The 26,840-nt window shown below is 46.5% G+C and overlaps 2 protein-coding genes across 8 annotated transcripts in view; one reads left to right on the top strand and one right to left on the bottom strand.

The window, feature by feature from the left end:
- Nucleotides 1-11,517, top strand: part of LOC115164660 (myotubularin-related protein 3) — a 30,447-nt gene extending 18,930 nt beyond the window's left edge. For 2 of the 5 annotated variants that reach the window (XM_029717371.1, XM_029717370.1), the window contains 12 exons: nt 95-306; nt 542-673; nt 871-982; nt 1,523-1,718; nt 1,909-2,094; nt 2,384-2,554; nt 2,888-3,033; nt 3,646-5,194; nt 5,397-5,507; nt 5,662-5,750; nt 6,906-6,932; nt 7,553-11,517. In XM_029717371.1, the coding sequence (XP_029573231.1) occupies nt 95-306; nt 542-673; nt 871-982; nt 1,523-1,718; nt 1,909-2,094; nt 2,384-2,554; nt 2,888-3,033; nt 3,646-5,194; nt 5,397-5,507; nt 5,662-5,750; nt 6,906-6,932; nt 7,553-7,730 (3,109 nt within the window). In that variant the 3' untranslated portion in view covers nt 7,731-11,517. The remainder of the gene's footprint in view (nt 1-94; nt 307-541; nt 674-870; nt 983-1,522; nt 1,719-1,908; nt 2,095-2,383; nt 2,555-2,887; nt 3,034-3,645; nt 5,195-5,396; nt 5,508-5,661; nt 5,751-6,905; nt 6,933-7,552) is intronic. The other 3 variants (XM_029717375.1, XM_029717372.1, XM_029717373.1) reach the window with 2 other exon arrangements.
- A 117-nt stretch (nt 11,518-11,634) lies between these two features.
- LOC115164658 (citron Rho-interacting kinase) overlaps nt 11,635-26,840 on the bottom strand; it is a 120,322-nt gene continuing 105,116 nt past the window's right edge. For all 3 annotated transcript variants that reach the window (XM_029717366.1, XM_029717365.1, XM_029717367.1), the window contains 12 exons: nt 26,518-26,687; nt 18,758-18,838; nt 16,018-16,153; nt 15,756-15,895; nt 15,546-15,638; nt 15,205-15,313; nt 14,854-14,982; nt 14,574-14,654; nt 14,344-14,422; nt 13,832-14,005; nt 13,171-13,462; nt 11,635-13,006 (listed from right to left, as the gene is read on the bottom strand). In XM_029717366.1, the coding sequence (XP_029573226.1) occupies nt 12,983-13,006; nt 13,171-13,462; nt 13,832-14,005; nt 14,344-14,422; nt 14,574-14,654; nt 14,854-14,982; nt 15,205-15,313; nt 15,546-15,638; nt 15,756-15,895; nt 16,018-16,153; nt 18,758-18,838; nt 26,518-26,687 (1,508 nt within the window). In that variant the 3' untranslated portion in view covers nt 11,635-12,982. The remainder of the gene's footprint in view (nt 13,007-13,170; nt 13,463-13,831; nt 14,006-14,343; nt 14,423-14,573; nt 14,655-14,853; nt 14,983-15,204; nt 15,314-15,545; nt 15,639-15,755; nt 15,896-16,017; nt 16,154-18,757; nt 18,839-26,517; nt 26,688-26,840) is intronic.

The following is a 26,840-nucleotide window of genomic DNA, read 5'->3' as shown; positions in this document are numbered from 1 at the left end:
ATGCTAAATGGATCAGCGTTGCTCCATGTTGTTTTCCCACACAGTGCAGTCTGTTCTCCTGACTGTCCCATGCCTCTCCTCCCCTGTCCTCCAGGCACCAGAGCACTGGGGCTGTGATCGCCCGCTGCGGCCAGCCGGAGGTCAGTTGGTGGGGCTGGAGGAATGCAGACGACGAGCACCTGGTCCAGTCCATCGCCAGGGCCTGTGCTGTGGACTACAGCACCCGCAAACACCTGGCAAACGGATCCTACATCAATGGAACCAATGGAATCATCGGCACCAATGACCTCGTGGACACTGACTTCGGTCAGTCCAAAACACACAAACATGCACACATTCTCACACCCGTACCATACACACAGAGTGCTGAAGCAGCACCTTCCTATCGGTTTGTGTGGCTTTGCTGCAGACACATGGTTATGCAATGTGGGCCTGTCAGGACTTGTGCTGGCTCCTCTCAGACATTTATTACCGCTTTTATTTGATAATACTGTCATCACCTATGCAGAGATTTAATTCAGGTTGTCTCTTCATGTTTCAGAATCGTCCCTGACGAACAGCTCAGAGGTAGAGACACTGGCCATCCAGCCACAAAAGCTGCTGATCCTGGATGCCAGGTCCTATGCAGCCGCTGTGGCCAACAGAGCCAAGGGAGGGGGCTGTGAATGCCCAGGTAAGATGGCTCATCTCTGGGCCAGTGGATCCAGGAGACTGAGGTCAATGGGTTTGCATAGAAGCAGGTTATTGTCAACAGAAAAACTGTCCTAACTCGCAATCTGTACTGTTGTTTTTCTGCCCTAGAGTGGTTGTTTTGGTATTAATGATATGTTAATTTGTCACAAACTGACTCTCACCATCTCCTCCATACAGAGTACTATCCCAACTGTGAGGTGGTGTTCATGGGCATGGCCAACATTCACTCCATCCGCAAGAGTTTCCAGTCCCTGCGCTTCCTCTGCACCCAGATGCCAGACCCGGCCAAGTGAGTTGTGCCTCTAGCACTGCAGTGGAGGTCCATTCCGACTAGGCTCACAATCCAAGATGAATTACACAAGCAGAGACCACCTAGTCCACTCCAGTTTGTTGCCATGATGGCTTAGTAACTGTAGTAACTCCAGCTGGGTTTTAGCCTTGCCCACACATCTGGTTCTGGTTTAGGAACCCGGCCCAGCCCCAACTAAAGGATCTCTTTCCATCTGAACTCTCACATTCCACTCTGCCATTTGTAATCGAATCAAAATGTCTCCCTTGAACCAAGAGCACATTGTTGAAAGTACTCAGACTCAATAATAGTAAGCCCTTTTCATAACTATGGTAAAATTCAATGAAACAGATATATTAAAGATACATATTTAAGAGCCTCTTGCTTGTCACATTTAGAGGTCTTTGGTTTGTCTTTATCTAAGATGAGCTGTTGTGTTTATAAGTCAGTGCGTGGTGTGACTGAGTGTATGGGAGTAGTTTGTGTACACTACAGTGAGGCTGTGCATTCAGGAGAACTTAACCGGCTCTCCCTCTGTAGCTGGCTGTCTGCTCTGGAGAGCACCAAGTGGCTGCAGCACCTCTCTCTGCTGCTGAAGGCTGCCCTGCTGGTGGTGAACGCTGTGGACCGCGACCACAGACCTGTTCTGGTGCACTGCTCTGACGGATGGGACCGCACACCCCAGATCGCTGCCCTGTCCAAGCTCTTGTTGGACCCGTACTACCGCACCATTGAGGTAGGCTGGCTGGGACGATCATTGGGCCCCGTTGATTGTTGTATTGGAACATCTTTAGGTTTATTAACAATTAGACATAAACAGATGCACATTTTAGATGGCTGGAATAAATGCATATGTGCCCCTCTTAAAGTATAACATCCATTTTGACTGAAATGTATCTCTTGCTGTTGATATGATTTCTCTACAGGGTTTCCAGGTGCTGGTGGAGACTGAGTGGCTGGACTTTGGCCATAAGTTTGCTGACCGCTGTGGCCATGGGGAGAACTCCGAGGACCTGAACGAGCGCTGCCCGGTCTTCCTGCAGTGGCTGGACTGTGTTCACCAGCTCCAAAGGCAGTTCCCATGCTCCTTTGAGTTCAATGAGGCCTTCCTGGTGAGGAGGATGACCATAGACCTGAATAGGATGGAATCAAACTCACTTAGTCAGGAATTATGCAACTCAAATGTTTATATTTGGATTAGTATGAATTACAGTCAAATTTTGTTGGTTTGACTTACTGTTTTTATCCAGCTGTGAGACTGATATGTAATTACCCTGGAGAGTTTTGTAATATTTTAGGCTCTGAGATGCATGGCATTTTTTACTCGCTATCATTATCATACCTGAGATTTGAGCAGGCTCTGACATGTTTGTGTGTTTCTGGTCCCGTGTGTCTGTGCAGGTGAAGATGGTGCAGCATTCCTACTCGTGTCTGTTTGGCACCTTCCTGTGCAACAGTGGGAAGGAGAGGGAGGACCGTCAGGTTCGGGAGAGGACCTGCTCCGTATGGTCACTGCTGCGACCAGCCAACCGCGCCTTGAGGAACATGCTTTACTCCTCCCACTCCGAGACTGTATGTCTGCTCTCTGTTTGCTCACCCCTTTATATTGGAACATTCCTCCATGCCTTAGATACAATGGGGGGGGGGACTTTTAGGGGAAGCCCCAGAGTGCTATAATTTATTATTTTTGTTTACTTAAAATGTTCATGGTCCTAGACCTAAACTTTAATTTATGACACAAACAATGTCTTTATCTATTTTAAACTGTTTTTGTGGCCACTTTGTTGACATTGTACTGTCTTGCCTTGCTTGCTCAAGTGTGAATACTTTGTCCGTCACATACATACATTTTAATGTTCAACCCCCTGCATATTCCTATATCTAAAGTTGGGTCTATTGTTGTAGGTGCTCCACCCAGTGTGTCATGTACGTAACCTGATGCTGTGGACGGCAGTCTACCTTCCCAGCTCCTCCCCCACCACGCCCTCTGACGAGTCGTGTGCACCCTATCCTGTGCCAGGCGCCAACCCTGAGGACACTCCCCTGGGCAGGTGAGCCTGCCACTCTGCTCCCTCTCTGATGTAAGATAGACCCAGGTTGAGGGCACCACAGCCAGAGGGACCTCGCTCTGTAACCTGCTCTATAACCAGCTCAGCTGCCTAACTGCTTTTCACTCACACAATGATTGGTCTGGGAGATGCAAATAGTTTTATCCTCTGCTTATTTAATCTCTCATGACTTTGTCAGTGTCTTGAAAATATAAAAATAAGTTGTTTGAGGCTGTTTACAACAACATACCGCAAAGTATTTTTGTAGCCATTTGTTATTGACGATAAGTGTTGAGGACGTGTTTCAAAAACAGTGCTGAATCCGTTCCATCTTTTTTTCTGATTAACTGTCTGTTTTTTGTTTTTCCTTGATCAATAGGTTATGGGGATAACATTTGATTACAACACAAATTTTACATGGTCTTCTCAATCACTTGAGCTATGCTTTGATCCGTATTTTCCATTTGTGGACATGCATGTCTTAATCCTGAACACTATAATATGATTACCTGATTATATACACGGCCTCAATGATACGGAGCCATTGTTTATATATAAAAGGCTGTTTTTTCCATGTGCTAATCAACTCAATTAATCTCTTTCCTCCCTCGAAAGACGTCCGAAGACCCGTTCCTTCGATAACTTGCCCAGCGCATGTGAGCTGGGGAGCTCGCTTGCCCCCAACCGGCGCTCCAGTGACCCAAACCTGAATGAGAAGTGGCAGGACCACCGGCGCTCTCTGGAGCTCAACATCGCTGTGGGGCCCGACGGAGGGGGAGCTCAGGAAGGGCGTGCTAACGGCCAGCCTGGAGCAGCAGGGCCTCAGGCAGGCACGGCCGACTCTGAGCCGGAAGACAGCCCTGAAGGAGGGCAGACTGAGCTGAGAGACGGAGCCTCCAAGGGGTTGTTGGCAGCAGGAGAAGAACTTGAGCTCTCCATTGAGCTGGCTGTGGCAGAGGGACAGATGGAGAACATTCTCCAGGAAGCAACAAAGGAGGAGGTTGGTGCCGATACTCAGAGAGAAGCTAACGCTGCTGCTCCTCCTATTGCCGTGGCTCAAACTCTGATTGATGCTAACGTTAATGGAAGAGAGACGGAGGAAGAGGCCAGCATCAGTGATGGTAAGGCTGATAAACAAGCTAACATCAATGGGGCTGAGAATCAGACGGAGGCTACTATCACTAATGGGCATCACCCAGAGAAGGGCACAGATGAGCCTGAGGAGGAGTCTAGTGTCTCTCCATGCAGTCCCACTGACGTTCCAGAGGAGCAGGAGGCGGTAGAGAAGCTGGAAGAAGTGCTGGTGAAGCAGGTTCTGGAAAACCTTACTGCCCAGGAGGAGCCAGACCACAACCCTAGCACCAGCACCCCCAGCCCATCCCACGCTGCCCTTAGAACTATGACCAATGGCTTTGGAGAGAGGACACCAGTGGTTGCTGAGAATCACCTTCCACCAGAGCTTAACTCCAGCAGACACCTCTCAGAGGTCCTGGTGCAGGCTGATAAGAGGGCCTCCCTCATGGAGAGCTCAACAGAGACTCTGACTGAAGAGGCCTGCACCAGGCCAGAGGCCCCAGTGCAGGCACCCATCTGTGCAGGCCCCCAGCCCTGCTCTGAAGGCAGTAGTCAACCCCCCTGCCACAGGAAAGTGAACGGGGAGGCAGAGCCAGAGCAGGGGGCACCCAGGACTTCAAATGGAGGACACAAGCGGCCCTCCGTCAGTGCCTTCCAGTCTTTGAGTGCTGATCCCAGCAGGGAGGGACTGTGTAATGGCGAGAGCTTGGAGGGGGAGCCCTGCAGTGGCCCTCACTGGGCCAAGGTGAATGGGGAGCGGGCCCCACTGAGCCACCAGGTGTCCCTGGCCTCCTGCAGCTCCCTGACCTACCACCGCCGGGGCAGCTGCTCCCAGCACCGCTGCCTCCATGCCCTACTGGGGCGCCCCGCCGCCACACCCAGCCCTGAGCAGCCGGCCCGCAGTCACCTGGACGATGACGGGCTGACGCTCCACACGGACGCCATCCAGCAGCGGTTAAGGCAGATCGAGGCCGGCCACCAGATGGAGGTGGAGACGCTGAAGAAGCAGGTGCAGGAGCTGTGGAGTCGTCTGGAGAGCCATCACCACGCAGCGTCCCTCAGGATCAACGGAGACATGGGAGACGAAGTGGTAAGACCCAGCCTCGCCCTGCAGAGAGATGACTTGGCAGTTAAGAGCTGTGACTAAGTTGATTTGAGTGAGGATTTTCAAAAAAGATTTGATCAGACTGATAGTGCTGGAACTAGACATTTGAAGGGAGAACCACTTGATAATATTTAGTCAGATGTGAAATTACAAAGATACTGAGTTTGTCTCATTCCCTCCCACTCAGACCTCAATGACAGACTCTGAGTATAACCTGGATGCTAGCTGCCTGTCCCGCTGCAGCACAGAGCTCTTCTCCGAGGCTAGCTGGGAGCAGGTGGACAAGAATGACACTGAGGTAAGCTGCCTGGCCGAATGGGATGCTACGATAGGGGACCTGGATGAGGGGTGGAAGATGGACTATAGTGGCTGTAGAGACTGGGAGTTCACAGATAAAGTTTGGCTGACCTTAAGATGCTCGCTGAGAACTGCCATTTGGCTGCCTGTTGCAGGTGACCCGCTGGTACCCGGACCACTTGGCAGCCCAGTGCTACGGGTGTGAGAGTAGGTTCTGGCTCGCCACCAGGAAGCATCACTGCAGGTAACCAACCACAGGCTTTTGTCATTGCTATGGTTTGAACCAGGCCTTGGCTGCCCTTAGACACACTGCTATCACTTCTGATGTGACGAGACTTAACTCAGGAGACACTGCCTCAGTTCAAGCTTGTTGATATCAGTTTTCTACTCATTTTTTTTTCCTTCCTTCCCCCTGAGATCCTGCTGTTGGTCCGTTTGGGTATTTTTTTGCTTTGCAAATGTATCGCTTGTAATTCAGGTGTTGTGATGTGATCAGCCTTATGCCCGCAGGCATCAGTAATAGAATGACAATTTTCATTATCATTACCATTTTGTGAGAGAAGACAAACATTTTGTTTTCTTCATGGATGTTGTGGATGTGCTTATGAATGGGACAGATCTGCCATGCAGGTGCTGTAGTCTCTGCATTGCCTCTTTTGGTTTTCTCATTTCCTCATATTGTTATCCTTTCTACTCCCCTGGTACTCTGAGCCAATGTGGGACAGCTTCAACATGTTGCCATTTAGATTTCCACGGTGCTCCAAAAGCTGCATATCTATAAACTGTCTGTACCTTTTGGTTAAGCCATAGTCACCAAACTAGTTTACCAGCACCATTTTGGTCCCTGTCCAACAGAATACATACAATGACACATTGTAGCCTACAAACAGAGGATCTTAGTTTAGTTTCTTCCCTGTTATGCCAACTGGAGCTTTTACAAGGCATCTTGTGTTTGAGCCCAGGTGTAAAGGCCTTACATGACAATTAGCTTGTTGGCAATATGTTAACATTTGGGCTATTTGCTACGTTTGCAAAACTGTTTGGGGCTGATTGCAGACTTCTAGTGTAATTTAGAGATTGTTTGAATGCGCAGTTTAAATCAAGGCCATTCAAGACCGACCTTTTCATATTATGTGCTACTGGTACCATCCAGTCAAGACCACAGTGAAGGAACGTTTTTGAATCTGTGCCGTAATGGGAGCAGCCTATGTAAAGAGGTCTAGTGTTTGTTATGCATGGAACTGGGAAAGTAGGGTTTCTACAGTATCTGAGTGAGTGTGATGGGGAGAGATGTTGTCTGTATTAGCAGTGCAGACCAGATGAGAGAGCAGTGTTTGTGTCTGGTCTGGGCCACACTCTGATGGTTGCTCTTGTCCATTCTGTACCCTCTCCTCCACAGTGACAGGGAGCCTGTCCAAGAGGTCTGGTGAGATACGGCTTCACTGTCCCCTCTCTCCCCTCTCACCTACCCTCCCTCTAATCCTGCATTACTCCACCTTTTTGGTTGACTTCATCCTAACCTAACCCACCCCCTACCTATTGTAAAACCACCCCGCTCAGACACTTTATGTTGGCAGCATTCTCCTTAAGAAAGTCAGGTGGCTCTCACATGACCGTGATGGCTATCTCCTGTCTGGTCATTTGTCATGTCAAAGGTATGAGCATGAAGCTGAGAATGGCTGGCAGTTGTCTGCAAATATGTATTAACAACACACCTGCTTTTCATGGCAGTGCAAGGGGTGCATTTAGTGAGTGGGCTATAGGGGAAGTTTTGGTTTTCAGGCCTTTTGCAAATACTTCCACCTGGAAATGTCTAATCAGTGACCAAAGTGTTGAGCCACTAGTCTGAAAACCAGACATGGTCCTGTATGTTTTCTTATCGGGGTGTCAGTATAACAAGTTATGATGAGTATAAAGGTTGTGCACTACATATTAAATCAAAGGGTCTTACTTTTAATTGCTGCATGGATTTTTCTCTCATATCCACTAAACAGCCCCTCTGTGATGAAGACTGAACCTGTGCTGTCTCACTGTCTCTCCCTGTAGGAACTGTGGGAATGTATTCTGTGCCAGCTGCTGCGACCAGAAGATACCCGTGCCAAGCCAGCAGCTGTTTGAGCCCACCCGTGTTTGCAAGACCTGCTACTGCAGCCTCCAGATCAATACAGCTCCCAATCCCATGGAGCTGGAGCTGGAAGAACCCATCACAGCCAGCTCCAACTAGGGCCCTGGGAGGGGCTAGGCCGAGCCCCCCAGCCAATACTCAGCTAGCCACTGACACAGTCAGGCACACTACTGATGAGCTCAGGAGCTGCAGAATGTCCCATGTACGTGTGTGCTGCAAAATATGGATTTTCATGTATATAGGTCTGCAATGCCAGATGTAGTGGAGGAGGTGAACAAGGTGTTTTTGCTAGATGCTAAGCACTTTGAATGGTGGTTATGCACAGGAATGGATGAATGGACAGATTGACGGAAGGGAGGAAGGGTGTGTGACAACACACAGAGGACTGCTGATAGTGTTTGTCGATGTGGTGTAAGACTGGGACAGCGATAGAGCAAGGATAGCCTGTCTGGTCCCACTTTCCTTTTTGGTCCTGCTGTCCAGGGGGGGCACGAGAGGGTCATCTCCAAATGATGCTGCAAAGTCTTCTTGAGGGCTTGTGTTCATCTGAATGTTTTTTACCCCACTTATAGTTCTGTTACAGGAGTAGTACCATCATCCATCCCCTGGGGACTTTCTGTTGGACAGTGGAGAGATTTGGGACAGAATGGAAAAACGGCTCCAGTGCTTCAGAAACCACTTCTAGTGTCCAGAATAGGACTGGGCTGTGATGGCAAGACCTTCCATTGACCTCTGGGGAACACCTGGATGAACTTGGGCAGAATTTCAACTTGAGTTGTGTCTGAAGTTAGAACTCTGCCCTAAGCAGGGAGGGTATTTGGGAGTTACTGAGATCTAACAAGTGTTAGTTTTTGAATTGCATCAAAGTATGAATCCTCTCCTAGCTGGTTCCATTTTGCAACTCTCTTGGCGTGAATAGGTGCCACACACTAATGGTAGACGGTGTATATAATGTTGACAGCTGGTATTATGACAGAGCTTCTGAACCAATGCCGCGTTCAAAACAACTGGGAACTCAGGAAAAATAAGAGGTCAAATCATGTCAGTGATCGTCAGGTCGGCAAGTCGGAGCTCTAGAAAGAGGCCTGAATGCCCAAGTTGGAATTCCGAGTTGGATGACTGTTCAAATAGATTTGTCCCAGTCGGAGCTCGTTTTCTTACGAGTTCCCAGTTGTTTTGAACGCAGCATAAATTAAACTTGACATTGTCACTTGTTTTCAGAGACCTAAATAAGCTTGAGGAGAGGCTGTGGAAATACATTTATTTACTCTGCCTTCATGCCCGTCAATTCAAATTAAGATGATTTCCCCCCCAATTTACCCAGCAGGCACTTGGAGCATGGTGGCACTGAAGTGGACATGACATCACGTTCAATCCATCACAACCAGTGTTTAATAGGAAGTGGTGTAATGGTTGTCATGGGGTCACTAAGGGATGTGCTTTAGTCATGTTTCTGTATCAGTTTCCTTCTGTGATGACAGGAACTCATTTACCAATGTGTCCTCATCTGCAGGATGGGTGAATTATTACCCAACACTGACTGCTTAGTTAGTAACTAACTTCCTTGCTATTAGTTGAACATAATGAAACAGCCCTAAAATGTTAAGTTGAGAGTCATACATGCATCACAATCTTTCCCTTTGAACATCCTCATAACCACCATTGCGTCATGTCCTTTATAAAACAAAGAAGTGCTGGATAGTACAAGGGGATGAAATGTATAGTACTGTGTCTCTGTGGTACATCCAGTGACACTAGAGGGGGCTTTTCTCTTAGCTGGTTAGCTCGGTTTTCTCCAGCTGAATTGAGAAGTCACTTATTTCATCTCTCTTCAATAAACTCCTCTCAGATACATTTTTGTAACATAAATAATATATTCAGATAAGTATATAGCGTTTAAGTAACGATGTATAGAATAATCGTTTTATAGTGGCTCACCAAATTAGTCACCATAAACCTTTTCATTTGTATCTTTTTCTTTTTGCTGATTGCAGAAAAAAAACTATACTTTCAGCCTGTTGGAACAGGTTTTTAAGTGGACATGTTGTTCCTGTTTTGATGCTGCAGTGGTTTTCCATTTTATTGCTATCAGTACCTTTTTCATTTATTTATTGATGTTTTATTCTTGAATTGCTGTCTCAAATTTAGACAATTCCATTGCCACAGGATAATCAGTGTTTATCAGTAGTGGATCTTAAGGGCCTTGAGAAAAGATGGCCCAAATCGATGAGATTCCCATGCACTGACAGAATGGTGGTCAGAAACAACAACAACTTATACTATACCCCCACCTCCCACTCACATACGGTCATGCATACCCCACTCATATACAGTACATGTACACACTACCTCAACCATACAGACAGGAGCTCCACACACTCATACATGCACACAGAGAGATTCTCACTGCGCTTGTAGTAGTTGATATTTGCTTTTCAGATGTTCGCCATCAATATTGGCCTTTTGTTATGAATGATTTTTGGGTTTTACGAGCATTAAATGTACAAATACAACCCTATACTATGTCCAAAATGATATCCTTCAAGACTGCCAATCATTAATAATGCCACTTGTCGTACTAGCAGGACACAAATGAATCACAGGATTTCAGCAATTGTTATTATTCACAACTCTATCTGATCAGCAGACTGTGTGAAAGAGCTATGTATAGTTTGGACAGACATCTTGTAAATCATCTGAGGGCTTAGACCAAACTCTTGACTGTTGATCTCTTTCAATGACCCCCTGAATAGCTTATACTGTGTACATTTCAATGGCTTGACTAAATAGTCCATAGCTTCAGATCTCAAAGCCATGTGGGTCTTTCTGGTCATAATTTCCCAAACTGAGGTTTGACATTGAGGGCTAAATTAGGTCCAGAGTAATGCTCCTTTAAGACACTCATTTACTTCTGTCTTCCATTAGTGTCCCTGTCACACTCTGGCATGGCGAGGTTAGAGGCTGTAGGGCAGTTTCACCATTACAGGCATGATGAGGGGCAGCAAACTTGGCTAACAATCCATGAATGCGAATTAGGAAAAAAAATTGACTGTTTTGCACAGCATTTCAGATAAAGTAGACACTGCCACAGAAATACATCAAACAATAAAGCTGAAAATGAGTCTGTTCTATTCAGTATTATGTCACCCACAGAAGGACTCCCATGAGGGATGAGCCTGTTTTTCTTTTGGTGCTGTTGTGGGGCATAGCTGGATATGATGAGTTGGATTTACACATTGTCTGTCTGGAGGAGCCCTTACACTTTGTCCAGTTGGGTTTTGAGTTATTTTGACCTTTTTGGTTTTCATTTCTCTTCCCTCGTGTGATTTAAGAAGCTGCCCATCACGTAGTTCCCCATAGGAGGCATCCCTGCAATGGCCCAGGAATCCGGTGGAAATGCAAGTGTTTCCGAGCGTGTGTGTGTGAGCGTGTGTGTGTGTGTCTGTATGTCAGAGGGAAACTGGTGCCAAGCAGTTCTTATACAGGTCTCTAACAAAGCAGTGGAGGCTGCTGAGGAGAGGGCGCTCATAATAATGGCCCGACCAGCGCAAATGGAATGGCATCAAATACATGGAAACCATGTGTTTAATCTGTTTGATACTATTCCCGCTCCAGCTATTACCATGAGCCCGTCCTCTCCAATTAAGTTGCCACCAACCTCCTGTGTAATAAAGGGATAACTAATGTGCTTTTGATTTGTTTTCCTCCTTTACCGGTATCTTTAACAAGCACTTTCAACCTTCTCATGTCTCGTCGGTCGAAGAGGACTTTGTAGCTGTTTCCTGTAACAGGACATAGCAGTTTCTTGTGACAACAAGTGCTCTTTTTGTTTTAGTATGTTTTGTTTTGTTGAATTTACTTTAAAGAGCATTACATTGATGTAGAATTAAAGGAAAATAAAGTGGGCTATTTCCATGTGTTATTTGCTAGCCGGAATAGTTTCTCATGCAAAATTATATGTAAGATGTATGGTACAAAAAAAGGACATATCTTGACACATTGCCAGGGTAGCTCAATCATCTTTAATGTATGTACAAAAATCAAGAAAAACCTTTTAGTTGTCTTTCAACAATGTATACTTATTGAATACAAATTCATGTGAATACATGACAGAAAAACACAACCCAAAAATCAAGGTAAAAAAAAAGCAACTGCTGCTCTAAATTACTCATGCTCTTCTGATGTGACAAATGTAATATTTTATCAATTGAAAAAGAAGCGGTAATAGTGACGAACCCTGACGATTACTGGACTTCATAGTTAGTTCACTGCACAGAAGTAAGAACAGGACATCTGTACCATAATAAGCAGCTGCAGGCAGCAGACTAATGGTCAGCCAGCTCCACTGCCTGCTGTTTCAAATCAAAGACAAAGTTTTTATAGGCGTATTATTCATCTTAGGTATATTTAATACAAGGAACACTTGTAGCCTAACATTTATTTTGTCCATTAGTATGGTAAGACAATAACTGTTATTAAGCAATCATATGCAATTAGATATTAAAGTCCATTTAATCAAAAGGACCATACAAAGTTGATCCAAAAAGAAGACTGGTCATGTAGAAACAATGAATTTGGAATCCTGCTCAGTTAGGGCTCTATTCAGTCTTTAAAGCTGAACCGTTACAGATTCCGTGATAGAAATGTAAAGGAAATTTCAGATTGAGCCGACATGCAGCGTTTACCGTGAATGCAGTCTCCGCTAAACCGCTAACATTGCCTATAAATTTCAATCATGCTGTAAAGCTGAATTTCTGCGCTGCAGATTGAATAGAGCCCTTAATCTGAAGTACAAAGTGAAAAGCTCATGAGTGTTGCCTTCTTGGAACCCATATTATTTGTACAGTACATGGGTGATTAAATGTTGGCATGATCGACCGTCCATAGAAAAGAAAAAACTACAGATTGTATCTGGGATGGTGATGAGATTTTGAGATTAGATTTCTCTCCCTGCAACGTCATTAGAAACACGTCCTTAAAAAATATAGACTTGCCTTTACCAGCCTACTATTCCCTTTTCGCTATAAAAACTGGAACAATATTTACAACTTTGATTTTAGTACTTATAAAGGTTTATATCCTCGACCCATTACATCCACAGGGGTTCCCTGCTAATGCTGCTCTGTTGAACAACTATCTGCCATAGGACCATAGCAATGAATACACATATCAGAAAGGAGAAGATTGTCAAAGGAAATTTCCCAGTGCAATAGTGTGTTGGCAAATGAATCCAGATTGCACTATATACAGGCGATGGGTTTTCTGGTTGGTCACCCTTTGATGGCGTAGCCATGTGCAGAGTGGACAGAGGGTCACACAGCTCCTCTCTCCTAAACCTCTCCTCGTGTTACTCACACAGACGACTGGTCCCACACCTAAAATACAGAGATAGATAGCCATAGACTCTGTCACAGAAGATCAACTCCACTCATATGTAGTACTGCACTATTGAGTGTGCCAGCTTCACAATCAATCATTAAAAAAATTGGGCAGTTGATGTAATCGAGATATAATTCCTAGTGTGGCTGTGTAACTGTACCTTGTTGACAGGGGTGAGCTGTGTGCGGCGGTCAGAGCCGGTGTGGAGACGTTGGCGATCGTCAAACCTTCCAGGGGACCTCTCTCTGCGGCTGTCCAGTCTGGGGCCTGGGGACTTCTCTCTGTCCAGGGGGCGTGCCGGGGACTTGTCCCGCCGGAACTCAGTTCGGCCCTCCCGGAAGCGGTGTGGTGTGCTGGGCTCACGGTGAAGCCCCTCATGGCTGCTAGGGCCCGAGGCCAGACGCTTGGAGATGTGCTCTGTGTATGTAGGTGGTCCTCTCTTACTGGGGCTGCTGTAGATGCCAGAGCAGAAGACATATGTATGGAGACAAATAAGCTGTTGTTTCAGCTCAAATGAGACAAAAGTCAGATCGATAAAACCATGACTACAGATTTTGGCTTTAATTGAAACAATAACAATGGCTAAAATATATTTGGCTGCCAAGCTTTGCTAAGTATCAGCAATGAAAACTCAAAACAGCAGGTGGCACTGTATACCCTTCCAACATTTAGCATTAGACATGTGACCCAGTGTATCTAGTTTCTAGTTTCCTTTGTTTACTTGTATGTGCAAGTGCTACCCTTAACCATAGAAGTAGTTGATGGTACAGTAGTTCAGGGCCATTAGCTAAAGGTTTGGGGACATGACAGGGAGAGCTCACCCGCGGCTAGAGCCGGTCCTCTGCAGCTCCCCAGACTCCCTGACCAGGTTGCCCTTGCAGCAGATGACCCGCAGCTTGTTCTGGTAGGAGGAGGCCAAGTAGATGGCCCCGGAAGAGATGGCTGGACCCAGGTAACGGGGGTTAGGGATGTCCAGGTGGGCTAGCACTGGAGGGCTACACACAGGTACATAAACAGAGAGGCAGGGTTAGGATTAAGTCTGGAAATACACTACCCAACATTCAATTCAGTGAGTTGAGAGGAAGTAATAACATCATGCTTAATGGCCTACTGGGCAAATAAATCAATAATGCCTGCCATTTAGCACAATGGATGAATAGAACAATTAGCATCAGACAGGGAACATTATTGGAGATCATTTCTCTATTATTGTACTATGTGTTATTCTCAATTTGTCTTATTGATTGTGGTTGCATACTCAGATGAATACTGATGCATTTGTCATAATCAAGTTCTTATTGTGTAAGTTTGTATTTCAGTCGTTTTCCTTTACCCAAGTGCAGCATGTCCCTGAACCTCGATCACATCCAAAGAGTTAAAATATGTCACAAACAGGTAGGGCTCTCTGTAAGCTGTGTAAGACCGAGAGGGAAAGGGTTACATTACAAAAGGCATGGCATACACATTCATAGCACGTTATGACAATATTGCGTCAAATCCACCACAACGTACACCACTTTGTTAGAAATGTACTGTGTGAAGACAAAGCGTTTCTATACACACCGAAGGCCAGGGGCAGACGGCTCCATTTGATCTCTTCAGTGCGGCTCCTTCGTCCATATGCGTCCACAAACACTCCAAACTCTGTGACAGAACAATAGTGTAGATGAATGTACCTTGGAAAGTTTTACAATCATTCTGTGGGCAATATACAGTACATAGGTTGTGTGTGGGAAATACAACACAAACAATTTCTTCCAATATGTACAGTAAAACAGGTAATACAATATCACAGATGTTAAGATGCATTTATTTAAATTGCAAATGTCAAGCCAGATCTCACCATGGAAGCAGAGCAGGTACTCCTCCTGCTGCAGAGTGCTGGTGACCTGCATTATGGAGATGGGGAAGCTGTGGCAGGAGGAAGCAAACACTGCCGAGGCCAGAGACACGTCCTTCTTATCCAGGAACTCTACAGGGGCGACACAAAGTACAACACGCTCTCTGTCACAGATAAAGAAATGTCATGGAAATTATTTCGTGGCATCAACCTTTAAAATGTGCAGTAGAGTGGCTAATTTACATGTAGCACTTTTGGATTGGCAACATTTCATTTTGTGGTACACATGAGTTCCAGTGGGTTTCCTGAGAGAAACTGTACAGCAAAAAAAACGACTCCAAAAAGCCCACTAACCCTCCAGAACATACTGCTTCATCTCAACCTCATAGAACTTGTTGGTGCCGATGATGATGCTGTAGCTGGTCAGGTGGAGGCAGCTGCAGGGCTCCAGAGTCTCTATCTCCTGATAGAGGGGTGGAGGAAGGAGGACGTTGGGGGATTAGTGAGGGAATACAACTGATTAACTGATAGGAGGAACAGATTTTCTTCAGGTACAGTTCAATATAAATGAGGTGCATGTCTAGTCACTGTGAGCTGTCTTGAGGGTTAATTAAATGCCCTCTGTAACCAGGAAATTAAGCATTTATCATTCCATCTGATTATTTGTGTGTAGTGCACATTGAGGTGATACTCACCTTGCGAATGCAGAACTTGTTGAGGTTATCATTGTAACGCAGAATTGTAATCTTGTTAGGCATTGCAGCACAGATACAAGGCCCATTATCTATCTGTAGACAAATCCACAACATCAGCCACACAGCTAGCATAAGGGATAAACATTTCTTCTGCCAAGGGATGACCAACTGAAACAATGTCCCCAAACCATTGAAAACCAGTGGACTTACTCTGCCTGCAGAGAAGAGGTGGCATCCCTTGACCGTCTCAAAGATAAATGGTTCCAGTTCAGACTGGGCAGGCAGGTGGGACTGGGCCAGAGACTGCTTCACCTTTTTAATCTCCACCAAACACAGTGCCCTCTCATCCCCTACAGGCCAAACACAGACATTACACCTCTATTCAATTCAGTCTGACTGACAAATAAATTAGACAGTAGTAGACTATGTATATGTGCTGTTATCACTGGTGGAGTCAAGTCGGCTGTCTCACCAACAATCATCAGCAGCTTTTCATGTTCTTTCATGATGTGGATCTGGAAGACGGAGCCCAGGCCAGGGATGTGGGTCAGGGAGTTCTTGATCAGATTCAGGGCGTACAGACCCTCCTCAGAGCCCACTAACACTATCTGTGGGAGGGGAGAGAACAGACTCACATCACTGATACACTGTGGCACTACATGAAGTGGATATACAGTACCAGTCAAAAGTTTGGACACGCCTACTCATTCCAGGGTTTTTCTTTATTTTTACAGATTTTTACATTGGAATTATGTAGTAACTAAAAAAGTGTTAAACAAATCAAAATATATTTTATATTGGAGATTCTTCAAAATAGCCACTCTCTGCCTTGATGTCAGCTACAGTTGAAGTCGGAAGTTTACATACACTTAGGTTGGTGTCATTAAAACTCGTTTTTCAACCACTGCACACATTTCTTGTTAACAAACTATAGTTTTGGCAAGTCGGTTAGGACATCTACTTTGTGCATGACACAAGTAATTTTTCCAACAATTGTTTACAGATTATTTCACTTGTATCACAATTCCAGTGGGTCAGAAGTTTACATACACTAAGTTGACTGTGCCTTTAAACAGCTTGGAAAATTCCAGAAAATGATGTCATGGCTTTAGAAGTTTCTGATAGTCTAATTGACATAATTTGAGTCAATTGGAGGTGTACCTGTGGATGTATTTCAATGTATTTCAGTGCCTCTTTGCTTGACATCATGGGAAAATCAAAAGAAATCAGCCAAGACCTCAGAAAAAAATGGTAGACCTCCACAAGTCTGGTTCATCCTTGGGAGCAATTTCCAAACACCTGAAGGTACCACGTTCATCTGTACAAACAATAGTACGCAAGTATAAACACCATGGGACCACGCAGCCATCATACCGCTCAGGAAGGAGATGTGTTCTGTCTCCTAGAGATGAACGTACTTTGGTGAGAAAAGTGCAAATCAATCTCAGAACAACAGGAAAGGATCTTGTGAAGATGCTGGAGGAAACAGGTACAAAACTATCTATATCCACAATAGAACTAGTCCTATGTCGACATAACCTGAAAGGCCGCTCAGCAAGGAAGAAGCCACTGCTCCAAAACCGTAGTCAAAAAAACAGACTACGGTTTGCAACTGCACATGGGGTCAAAGATCGTACTTTTTGGTGAAATGTCCTCTGATCTGATGAAACAAAAATAGAACTGTTTGGCCATAATGACCATCGTTATGTTTGGAGGAAAAAGGGGGAGGCTTGCAAGCCGAAGAACACCATCCCAACCGTGAAGAACGGGGTGGCAACATCATGTTGTGGTATTGCTTTGCTGCAGGAGGGACTGGTGCACTTCACAAAATAGATAGCATCATGAGAAAGGAAAATGATGTGGATAAATTGAAGCAACATCTCAAGACATCAGTCAGGAAGTTAAAGCTTGGTCGCTTATGGGTCTTATGGACAATGACCCCAAGCATACTTCCAAAGTTGTGGCAAAATCGCTTAAGGACAACAAAGTCAAGGTATTGGAGTGGCCATCACAAAGTCCTGACCTCAATCCTATAGAAAATTTGTGGGCAGAACTGAAAAAGCGTGTGCGAGCAAGGAGGCCTACAAACCTGACTCAGTTACACCAGCTCTGTCAGGAGGAATGGGCCAACATTCACCCAACTTATTGTGGAAGGCTACCCGAAACATTTGACCTTAAATAAATAAATCACTGACAGTGATCACTGACAGTGTCACCAGCAAAGCACCCCCACACCATCACACCTCCTCCACCATGCTTGATGGTGGGAACCACACATGCGGATATCATCTGTTCACCTACTCTGCATCTCACAAAGACACGGCGGTTAGAACCAAAAATCTCTAATTTGGACTCATCAGACCAAAGAACAGATTTCCACTGGTCTAATGTCCATTGTTCGTGTTTCTTGGCCCAAGCAAGTATTTTATTGTTATTCGTGTCCTTTAGTAGTGGTTTCTTTCCAGCAAATCGACCATGAAGACCTGATTCACGCAGTCTCTGAACAGTTGATGTTTAGATGTGTCTGTTACTTGAACCCTGTGAATAATTTATTTGGGCTGCATTCTGAAGTGCAGTTAACTCTAATGAACTTATCCTCTGCAGCAGAGGTAACTCTGGGTCTTCCTTTCCTGTGGGGGTCCTCATGAGAGCCAATTTCATCATAGAGCTTGATGGGTTTTGCTACTGCACTTGAAGAAACTTTAAAAGTTATTGAGCTTATTTGAGCTGTTATTGCCATAATATGGACTTGGTATTTTACCAAATAGGGCTATCTTCTGTATACCACCCCTACCTTGTCACAGCAAGGCTCAAACGCATTAAGAAGGAAAGAAATTCCACAAATTAACAAGGCACACCTGTTAATTGAAATGCATTCCAGGTGACTACCTCATGGATCTGGTTGAGAGAATGCCAAGTGTGTGCAAAGCTGTCATCAAGGCAAAGGGTTGCTACTTTGAAGAATATATTTTGATTTGTTTAACACTTTCTGGTTACTACATGATTCCATGTGTTATTTCATAGTTTTGATGTCTTCACTATTATTCTCCAATGTAGAAAGTATTAAAAATCAAGAAAAATCCTGGAATGAGTAGTGGTGTCCAAACTTTTGACTGGTACTGTATGTTAACAACACAGGGAAGAAATTAATCTACCCATAACACTCAATGGCTGGTTGTCAGTTGCCCACTATATGCTTGCCATTATATTACCTGGTCTGTGAGGGGGAGTGTACAGTTGATGTCAAGTCTGTCATCACCCTCCAGCTTCAACAGAGAGTTCCCCAGCAGTTTCTGGTGGAAGGGGGAGAAAAACAGAGGATCAGGAGGCTTAGCTTCAGTAAAGTCGGGACTCTGTCAGGGTTTGTATAGGAACAGAGAGAGAGGGGGTCTATGTGCAGGTAGGTTGGGGTGAAGACAGTGTATTAAAGAGAGACAGTGTGTTCTGGCAGAGTGAACAGGGGGTAGAGAGACAGTGTATTCTGGCAGAGTGAACAGGGGGCAGAGAGACAGTGTATCCTGGCAGAGTGAACAGGGGGCAGAGAGACAGTGTATTGTGGCAGAGTGAACAGGGGGTAGAAAGACAGTGTATTCTGGCAGAGTGAACAGGGGGAAGAGAGACAGTGTATCCTGGCAGAGTGAACAGGGGGCAGAGAGACAGTGTATCCTGGCAGAGTGAACAGGGGGCAGAGAGACAGTGTATTCTGGTAGAGTGAACAGGGGGCAGAGAGACAGTGTATCCTGGCAGAGTGAACAGGGGGCAGAGAGACAGTGTATTCTGGCAGAGTGAACAGGGGGCAGAGAGACACTGTATCCTGGCAGAGTGAACAGGGGGTAGAGAGACAGTGTATTCTGGCAGAGTGAACAGGGGGCAGAGAGACAGTGTATCCTGGCAGAGTGAACAGGGGGTAGAAAGACAGTGTATTCTGGCAGAGTGAACAGGGGGAAGAGAGACAGTGTATCCTGGCAGAGTGAACAGGGGGCAGAGAGACAGTGTATCCTGGCAGAGTGAACAGGGGGCAGAGAGACAGTGTATTCTGGCAGAGTGAACAGGGGGCAGAGAGACACTGTATCCTGGCAGAGTGAACAGGGGGTAGAGAGACAGTGTATTCTGGCAGAGTGAACAGGGGGTAGAAAGACAGTGTATTCTGGCAGAGTGAACAGGGGGTAGAAACACAGTGTATTCTGGCAGAGTGAACAGGGGGTAGAGAGACAGTGTATCCTGGCAGAGTGAACAGGGGGTAGAGAGACAGTGTATTCTGGCAGAGTGAACAGGGGGTAGAGAGACAGTGTGTTCTGGCGGAGTGAACAGGGGGTAGAGAGACAGTGTATTCTGGCAGAGTGAACAGGGGGTAGAGAGACAGTGTATTAAAGAGAGACAGTGTATTCTGGCAGAGTGAACAGGCGGTAGAGAGACAGTGTATCCTGGCAGAGTGAACAGGGGGTAGAGAGACAGTGTATCCTGGCAGAGTGAACAGGGGGCAGAGAGACAGTGTATTAAAGAGAGACAGTGTATTCTGGCAGAGTGAACAGGGGGTAGAGAGACAGTGTATCCTGGCAGAGTGAACAGGGGGTAGAGAGACAGTGTATCCTGGCAGAGTGAACAGGGGGTAGAGAGACAGTGTATTCTGGCAGAGTGAACAGGGGGTAGAAAGACAGTGTATTCTGGCAGAGTGAACAGGGGGTAGAAACACAGTGTATTCTGGCAGAGTGAACAGGGGGTAGAGAGACAGTGTATCCTGGCAGAGTGAACAGGGGGTAGAGAGACAGTGTATTCTGGCAGAGTGAACAGGGGGTAGAGAGACAGTGTGTTCTGGCGGAGTGAACAGGGGGTAGAGAGACAGTGTATTCTGGCAGAGTGAACAGGGGGTAGAGAGACAGTGTATTAAAGAGAGACAGTGTATTCTGGCAGAGTGAACAGGCGGTAGAGAGACAGTGTATCCTGGCAGAGTGAACAGGGGGTAGAGAGACAGTGTATCCTGGCAGAGTGAACAGGGGGCAGAGAGACAGTGTATTAAAGAGAGACAGTGTATTCTGGCAGAGTGAACAGGGGGTAGAGAGACAGTGTATCCTGGCAGAGTGAACAGGGGGTAGAGAGACAGTGTATTCTGGCAGAGTGAACAGGGGGCAGAGAGACAGTGTATCCTGGCAGAGTGAACAGGGGGTAGAAAGACAGTGTATTCTGGCAGAGTGAACAGGGGGAAGAGAGACAGTGTATCCTGGCAGAGTGAACAGGGGGCAGAGAGACAGTGTATCCTGGCAGAGTGAACAGGGGGCAGAGAGACAGTGTATTCTGGCAGAGTGAACAGGGGGCAGAGAGACACTGTATCCTGGCAGAGTGAACAGGGGGCAGAGAGACAGTGTATACTGGCAGAGTGAACAGGGGGTAGAAAGACAGTGTATTCTGGCAGAGTGAACAAGGGGTAGAAACACAGTGTATTCTGGCAGAGTGAACAAGGGGTAGAGAGACAGTGTATCCTGGCAGAGTGAACAGGGGGTAGAGAGACAGTGTATTCTGGCAGAGTGAACAGGGGGTAGAGAGACAGTGTGTTCTGGCGGAGTGAACAGGGGGTAGAGAGACAGTGTATTCTGGCAGAGTGAACAGGGGGTAGAGAGACAGTGTATTAAAGATAGACAGTGTATTCTGGCAGAGTGAACAGGCGGTAGAGAGACAGTGTATCCTGGCAGAGTGAACAGGGGGTAGAGAGACAGTGTATCCTGGCAGAGTGAACAGGGGGCAGAGAGACAGTGTATTCTGGCAGAGTGAACAGGGGGCAGAGAGACAGTGTATTAAAGAGAGACAGTGTATTCTGGCAGAGTGAACAGGGGGTAGAGAGACAGTGTATCCTGGCAGAGTGAACAGGGGGTAGAGAGACAGTGTATTCTGGCAGAGTGAACAGGGGGTAGAGAGACAGTGTATTCTGGCAGAGTGAACAGGGGGTAGAGAGACAGTGTATCCTGGCAGAGTGAACAGGGGGTAGAGAGACAGTGTATCCTGGCAGAGTGAACAGGGGGTAGAGAGACAGTGTATCCTGGCAGAGTGAACAGGGGGTAGAGAGACAGTGTATCCTGGCAGAGTGAACAGGGGGTAGAGAGACAGTGTATACTGGCAGAGTGAACAGGGGGTAGAGAGACAGTGTATTCTGGCAGAGTGAACAGGGGGTAGAGAGACAGTGTATACTGGCAGAGTGAACAGGGGGTAGAGAGACAGTGTATCCTGGCAGAGTGAACAGGGGGTAGAGAGACAGTGTATACTGGCAGAGTGAACAGGGGGTAGAGAGACAGTGTATTCTGGCAGAGTGAACAGGGGGTAGAGAGACAGTGTATCCTGGCAGAGTGAACAGGGGGTAGAGAGACAGTGTATCCTGGCAGAGTGAACAGGGGGTAGAGAGACAGTGTCCAGAATACACAGAGTGAACAGAGAAGCTACAGGGTGGGAGAAGTGAAAGTTGATGGTACTACCAGACCACTTGTCCTGGCTTCAGGAAGGCCTATCACATTCATAGGACTGGTTATATCCCTGTAATAGGTTTGTGATGAGTCTATGTTCATTCATCTTGAAAGTTCAACACCTCGCAGAACATCAGAAATCTAACATTTAAGTAAATCAATATACAGCAAAAAGACTACCAAATGATCTAATCACAATACATCTAAGCAAAGATATTAAACAAAACAAAATCATGTCTGATAGTTGCCAGGTGCTATAACAGTCAGACAATCACTTACAGTAAACACAACTTTGATATGGCAATAGAGGAAAGAATAGTAAGGACTGTGGATGGAAAAAACAGAGTGTGGTCACAGCATGAGGTGCACAGCAGGAAAGATGAACACACATTCAAGACAAACATGCACAGCATTATTCTCAATATTGCAATCCTAATGTTGTACTGTAATTGAAAATAGATTGTAATTGTAATTTCATTGTAATTGTCTGTATTAAGTGCCTGTGTGTCTGGTATCAACAGGAAAGCAGACAAAAGCAGCCTCGTTGGACTCTTTACCTGGACCAGAGGAGGCAGAACCATCTGTCTTTTGGACACAGCAGCCTATGTGCAGTGAAACCCCATAGAACGGGTAGAATAGAGCAAATCAACAAAACATGCCCACATACAGGGACATACAGTTTGACATGATGAAAAAGCAACAAACAGGTGTGAGAGAAAGAGAGAGCGAAAGAGACAGAGAGAGAAGAAGAGGGACAATTAACGACACATACAGTACAATAGACATCAGAGGTTGCTCACAAAACTTTACAACTGCAGTAAATTTACCACCTGATTTTTTTTTTTTAAACCAATAAAAAAATAATTCATAAACATTTAATGGATGCGTCATACTCATCACAAGTATGCTGTGTTAAAGAAAACAACTGATGGTAATTGTAAATGCACTGTGGTGGTAAAGTATTATGGATAAACCCCATACAGTAAAAATGATGTTTTAACCCTTGAGTCAGACCTGAGGCAGCTAGACTGAGCAAATACCTTCAAAACATTAGCCAAGGGAAACAAGGGCCTATCCACTTGGCAGCCCTGACATCAATGACAGCTATTGGCTGAGGCTATTGTTAGGGTTGAACTGGGATGTAGACATGAAGCTACGGTTAGAGTTAGGGTTGTGCCTGGGGTTAGGGTTGAAACGTGGATGTGGATATGAAGCTAGGATTAGAGTTAGGGCTGTGCCTGGGGTTAGGGTTGAAACGTGGATGTGGATATGAAGCTAGGGTTAGAGTTAGGGCTGTGCCTGGGGTTAGGGTTGAAACGTGGATGTGGATATGAAGCTAGGGTTAGAGTTAGGGTTGTGCCTGGGGTTAGGGTTGAACTGGGATGTAGACATGAAGCTAGGGGTAGAGTTAGGGCTGTGCCTGGGGTTAGGGTTGAACTGGGATGTAGACATGAAGCTAGGGTTAGAGTTAGGGCTGTGCCTGGGGTTAGGGTTGAAACGTGGGTGTGGACATGAAGCTAGGGGTAGAGTTAGGGCTGTGCCTGGGGTTAGGGTTGAAACGTGGGTGTGGACATGAAGCTAGGGGTAGAGTTAGGGCTGTGCCTGGGGTTAGGGTTGAAACGTGGATGTAGACATGAAGCCAGGGTTAGAGTTAGGGCTGTGCCTGGGGTTAGGGTTGAACTGGGATGTAGACATGAATCTACGGTTAGAGTTAGGGTTGTGCCTGGGGTTAGGGTTGAAACGTGGATGTGGATATGAAGCCAGGGTTAGAGTTAGGGCTGTGCCTGGGGTTAGGGTTGAAACGTGGATGTGGATATGAAGCTAGGGTTAGAGTTAGGGCTGTGCCTGGGGTTAGGGTTGAAACGTGGATGTGGATATGAAGCTAGGGTTAGAGTTAGGGCTGTGCCTGGGGTTAGGGTTGAAACGTGGGTGTGGACATGAAGCTAGGGTTAGAGTTAGGGCTGTGCCTGGGGTTAGGGTTGAACTGGGATGTAGACATGAAGCTAGGTTTAGAGTTAGGGCTGTGCCTGGGGTTAGGGTTGAACTGGGATGTAGACATGAAGCTAGGGTTAGAGTTAGGGTTGTGCCTGGGGTTAGGGTTGAAACGTGGATGTGGATATGAAGCTAGGGTTAGAGTTAGGGCTGTGCCTGGGGTTAGGGTTGAACTGGGATGTAGACATGAAGCTACGGTTAGAGTTAGGGTTGTGCCTGGGGTGAGGGTTGAACTGGGATGTAGACATGAAGCTACGGTTAGAGTTAGGGTTGTGCCTGGGGTTAGGGTTGAAACGTGGATGTGGATATGAAGCTAGGGTTAGAGTTAGGGTTGTGCCTGGGGTTAGGGTTGAACTGGGATGTAGACATGAAGCTAGGGTTAGAGTTAGGGCTGTGCCTGGGGTTAGGGTTGAACTGGGATGTAGACATGAAGCTAGGGTTAGAGTTAGGGTTGAGCCTGGGGTTAGGGTTGAACTGGGATGTAGACATGAAGCTAGGGTTAGAGTTAGGGTTGAGCCTGGGGTTAGGGTTGAACTGGGATGTAGACATGAAGCTAGGGTTAGAGTTAGGGTTGTGCCTGGGGTTAGGGTTGAAACGTGGATGTGGATATGAAGCTAGGATTAGAGTTAGGGCTGTGCCTGGGGTTAGGGTTGAACTGGGATGTAGACATGAAGCTAGGGTTAGAGTTAGGACTGTGCCTGGGGTTAGGGTTGAACTGGGATGTAGACATGAAGCTAGGGTTAGAGTTAGGGTTGTGCCTGGGGTTAGGGTTGAAACGTGGATGTGGATATGAAGCTAGGTTTAGAGTTAGGGCTGTGCCTGGGGTTAGGGTTGAAACATGGGTGTGGACATGAAGCTAGGGGTAGAGTTAGGGCTGTGCCTGGGGTTAGGGTTGAAACGTGGGTGTGGACATGAAGCTAGGGTTAGAGTTAGGGCTGTGCCTGGGGTTAGGGTTGAACTGGGATGTAGACATGAAGCTACGGTTAGAGTTAGGGCTGTGCCTGGGGTTAGGGTTGAACTGGGATGTAGACATGAAGCTACGGTTAGAGTTAGGGCTGTGCCTGGGGTTAGGGTTGAACTGGGATGTAGACATGAAGCCAGGGTTAGAGTTAGGGCTGTGCCTGGGGTTAGGGTTGAACTGGGATGTAGACATGAAGCCAGGGTTAGAGTTAGGGTTGTGCCTGGGGTTAGGGTTGAACTGGGATGTAGACATGAAGCTAGGGTTAGAGTTAGGACTGTGCCTGGGGTTAGGGTTGAACTGGGATGTAGACATGAAGCTAGGGTTAGAGTTAGGGTTGTGCCTGAGGTTAGGGTTGAACTGGGATGTAGACATGAAGCTACGGTTAGAGTTAGGGCTGTGCCTGGGGTTAGGGTTGAAACGTGGATGTGGATATGAAGCTAGGGTTAGAGTTAGGGCTGTGCCTGGGGTTAGGGTTGAAACGTGGATGTGGATATGAAGCTAGGGTTAGAGTTAGGGTTGTGCCTGGGGTTAGGGTTGAAACGTGGATGTGGATATGAAGCTAGGTTTAGAGTTAGGGTTGTGCCTGGGGTTAGGGTTGAACTGGGATGTAGACATGAAGCTAGGGTTAGAGTTAGGGCTGTGCCTGGGGTTAGGGTTGAAACGTGGGTGTGGACATGAAGCTAGGGTTAGAGTTAGGGCTGTGCCTGGGGTTAGGGTTGAACTGGGATGTAGACATGAAGCTAGGGTTAGAGTTAGGGCTGTGCCTGGGGTTAGGGTTGAACTGGGATGTAGACATGAAGCTAGGGTTAGAGTTAGGGCTGTGCCTGGTGTTAGGGTTGAACTGGGATGTAGACATGAAGCTAGGGTTAGAGTTAGGGTTGTGCCTGGGGTTAGGGTTGAACTGGGATGTAGACATGAAGCTAGGGTTAGAGTTAGGGTTGTGCCTGGGGTTAGGGTTGAACTGGGATGTAGACATGAAGCTACGGTTAGAGTTAGGGTTGTGCCTGGGGTTAGGGTTGAAACGTGGATGTGGATATGAAGCTAGGGTTAGAGTTAGGGTTGTGCCTGGGGTTAGGGTTGAAACGTGGATGTGGATATGAAGCTAGGGTTAGAGTTAGGGTTGTGCCTGGGGTTAGGGTTGAACTGGGATGTAGATATGAAGCTAGGGTTAGAGTTAGGGTTGTGCCTGGGGTTAGGGTTGAACTGGGATGTAGACATGAAGCTAGGGTTAGAGTTAGGGCTGTGCCTGGGGTTAGGGTTGAACTGGGATGTAGACATGAAGCTAGGGTTAGAGTTAGGGCTGTGCCTGGGGTTAGGGTTGAACTGGGATGTAGACATGAAGCTAGGGTTAGAGTTAGGGTTGTGCCTGGGGTTAGGGTTGAACTGGGATGTAGACATGAAGCTACGGTTAGAGTTAGGGTTGTGCCTGGGGTTAGGGTTGAAACGTGGATGTGGATATGAAGCTAGGGGTAGAGTTAAGGCTACAGGTAGGTTTTGGGTTGGTTAAGTGTGTTTGTGTGTATTAGTAAGTAATTATACTCATTTAACTCCACAGTACTGTGGTACTCACTGCATCTGCCTCAGCCTTCTCCCGGGATGCTCGCCCCCCTGCCACCACAGACTCCAGCACGGCCACCCAGCGCTGCTTGTCTGGGAAACTGGGAGCCATGAAGTACAGAGTCTGTCCGGGCCAGCACGAGGTGTGGGGGTGGGACTCCAGTTTTAGCACATACTGCACATCTACACACACACCACAGCACAGTGAGGGAACAAGGAGACAGTCCATTCCTAAGCAGATCATGATACTAATAAGTAAAGCGCTAATCATAACCAGTTGAGGCACTATCTTAGCTCACCCCCTGTGGCAGGGCTTTGCTATGAGTGTACGTAAGT

This window comes from Salmo trutta, chromosome 27 (assembly GCF_901001165.1).
Source record: "Salmo trutta chromosome 27, fSalTru1.1, whole genome shotgun sequence".
Classification (NCBI taxonomy): domain Eukaryota; kingdom Metazoa; phylum Chordata; class Actinopteri; order Salmoniformes; family Salmonidae; genus Salmo; species Salmo trutta.
The sequence above is the reverse complement of the archived record's forward strand: the minus strand, read 5'-3'. Positions and strand labels throughout refer to the sequence as shown.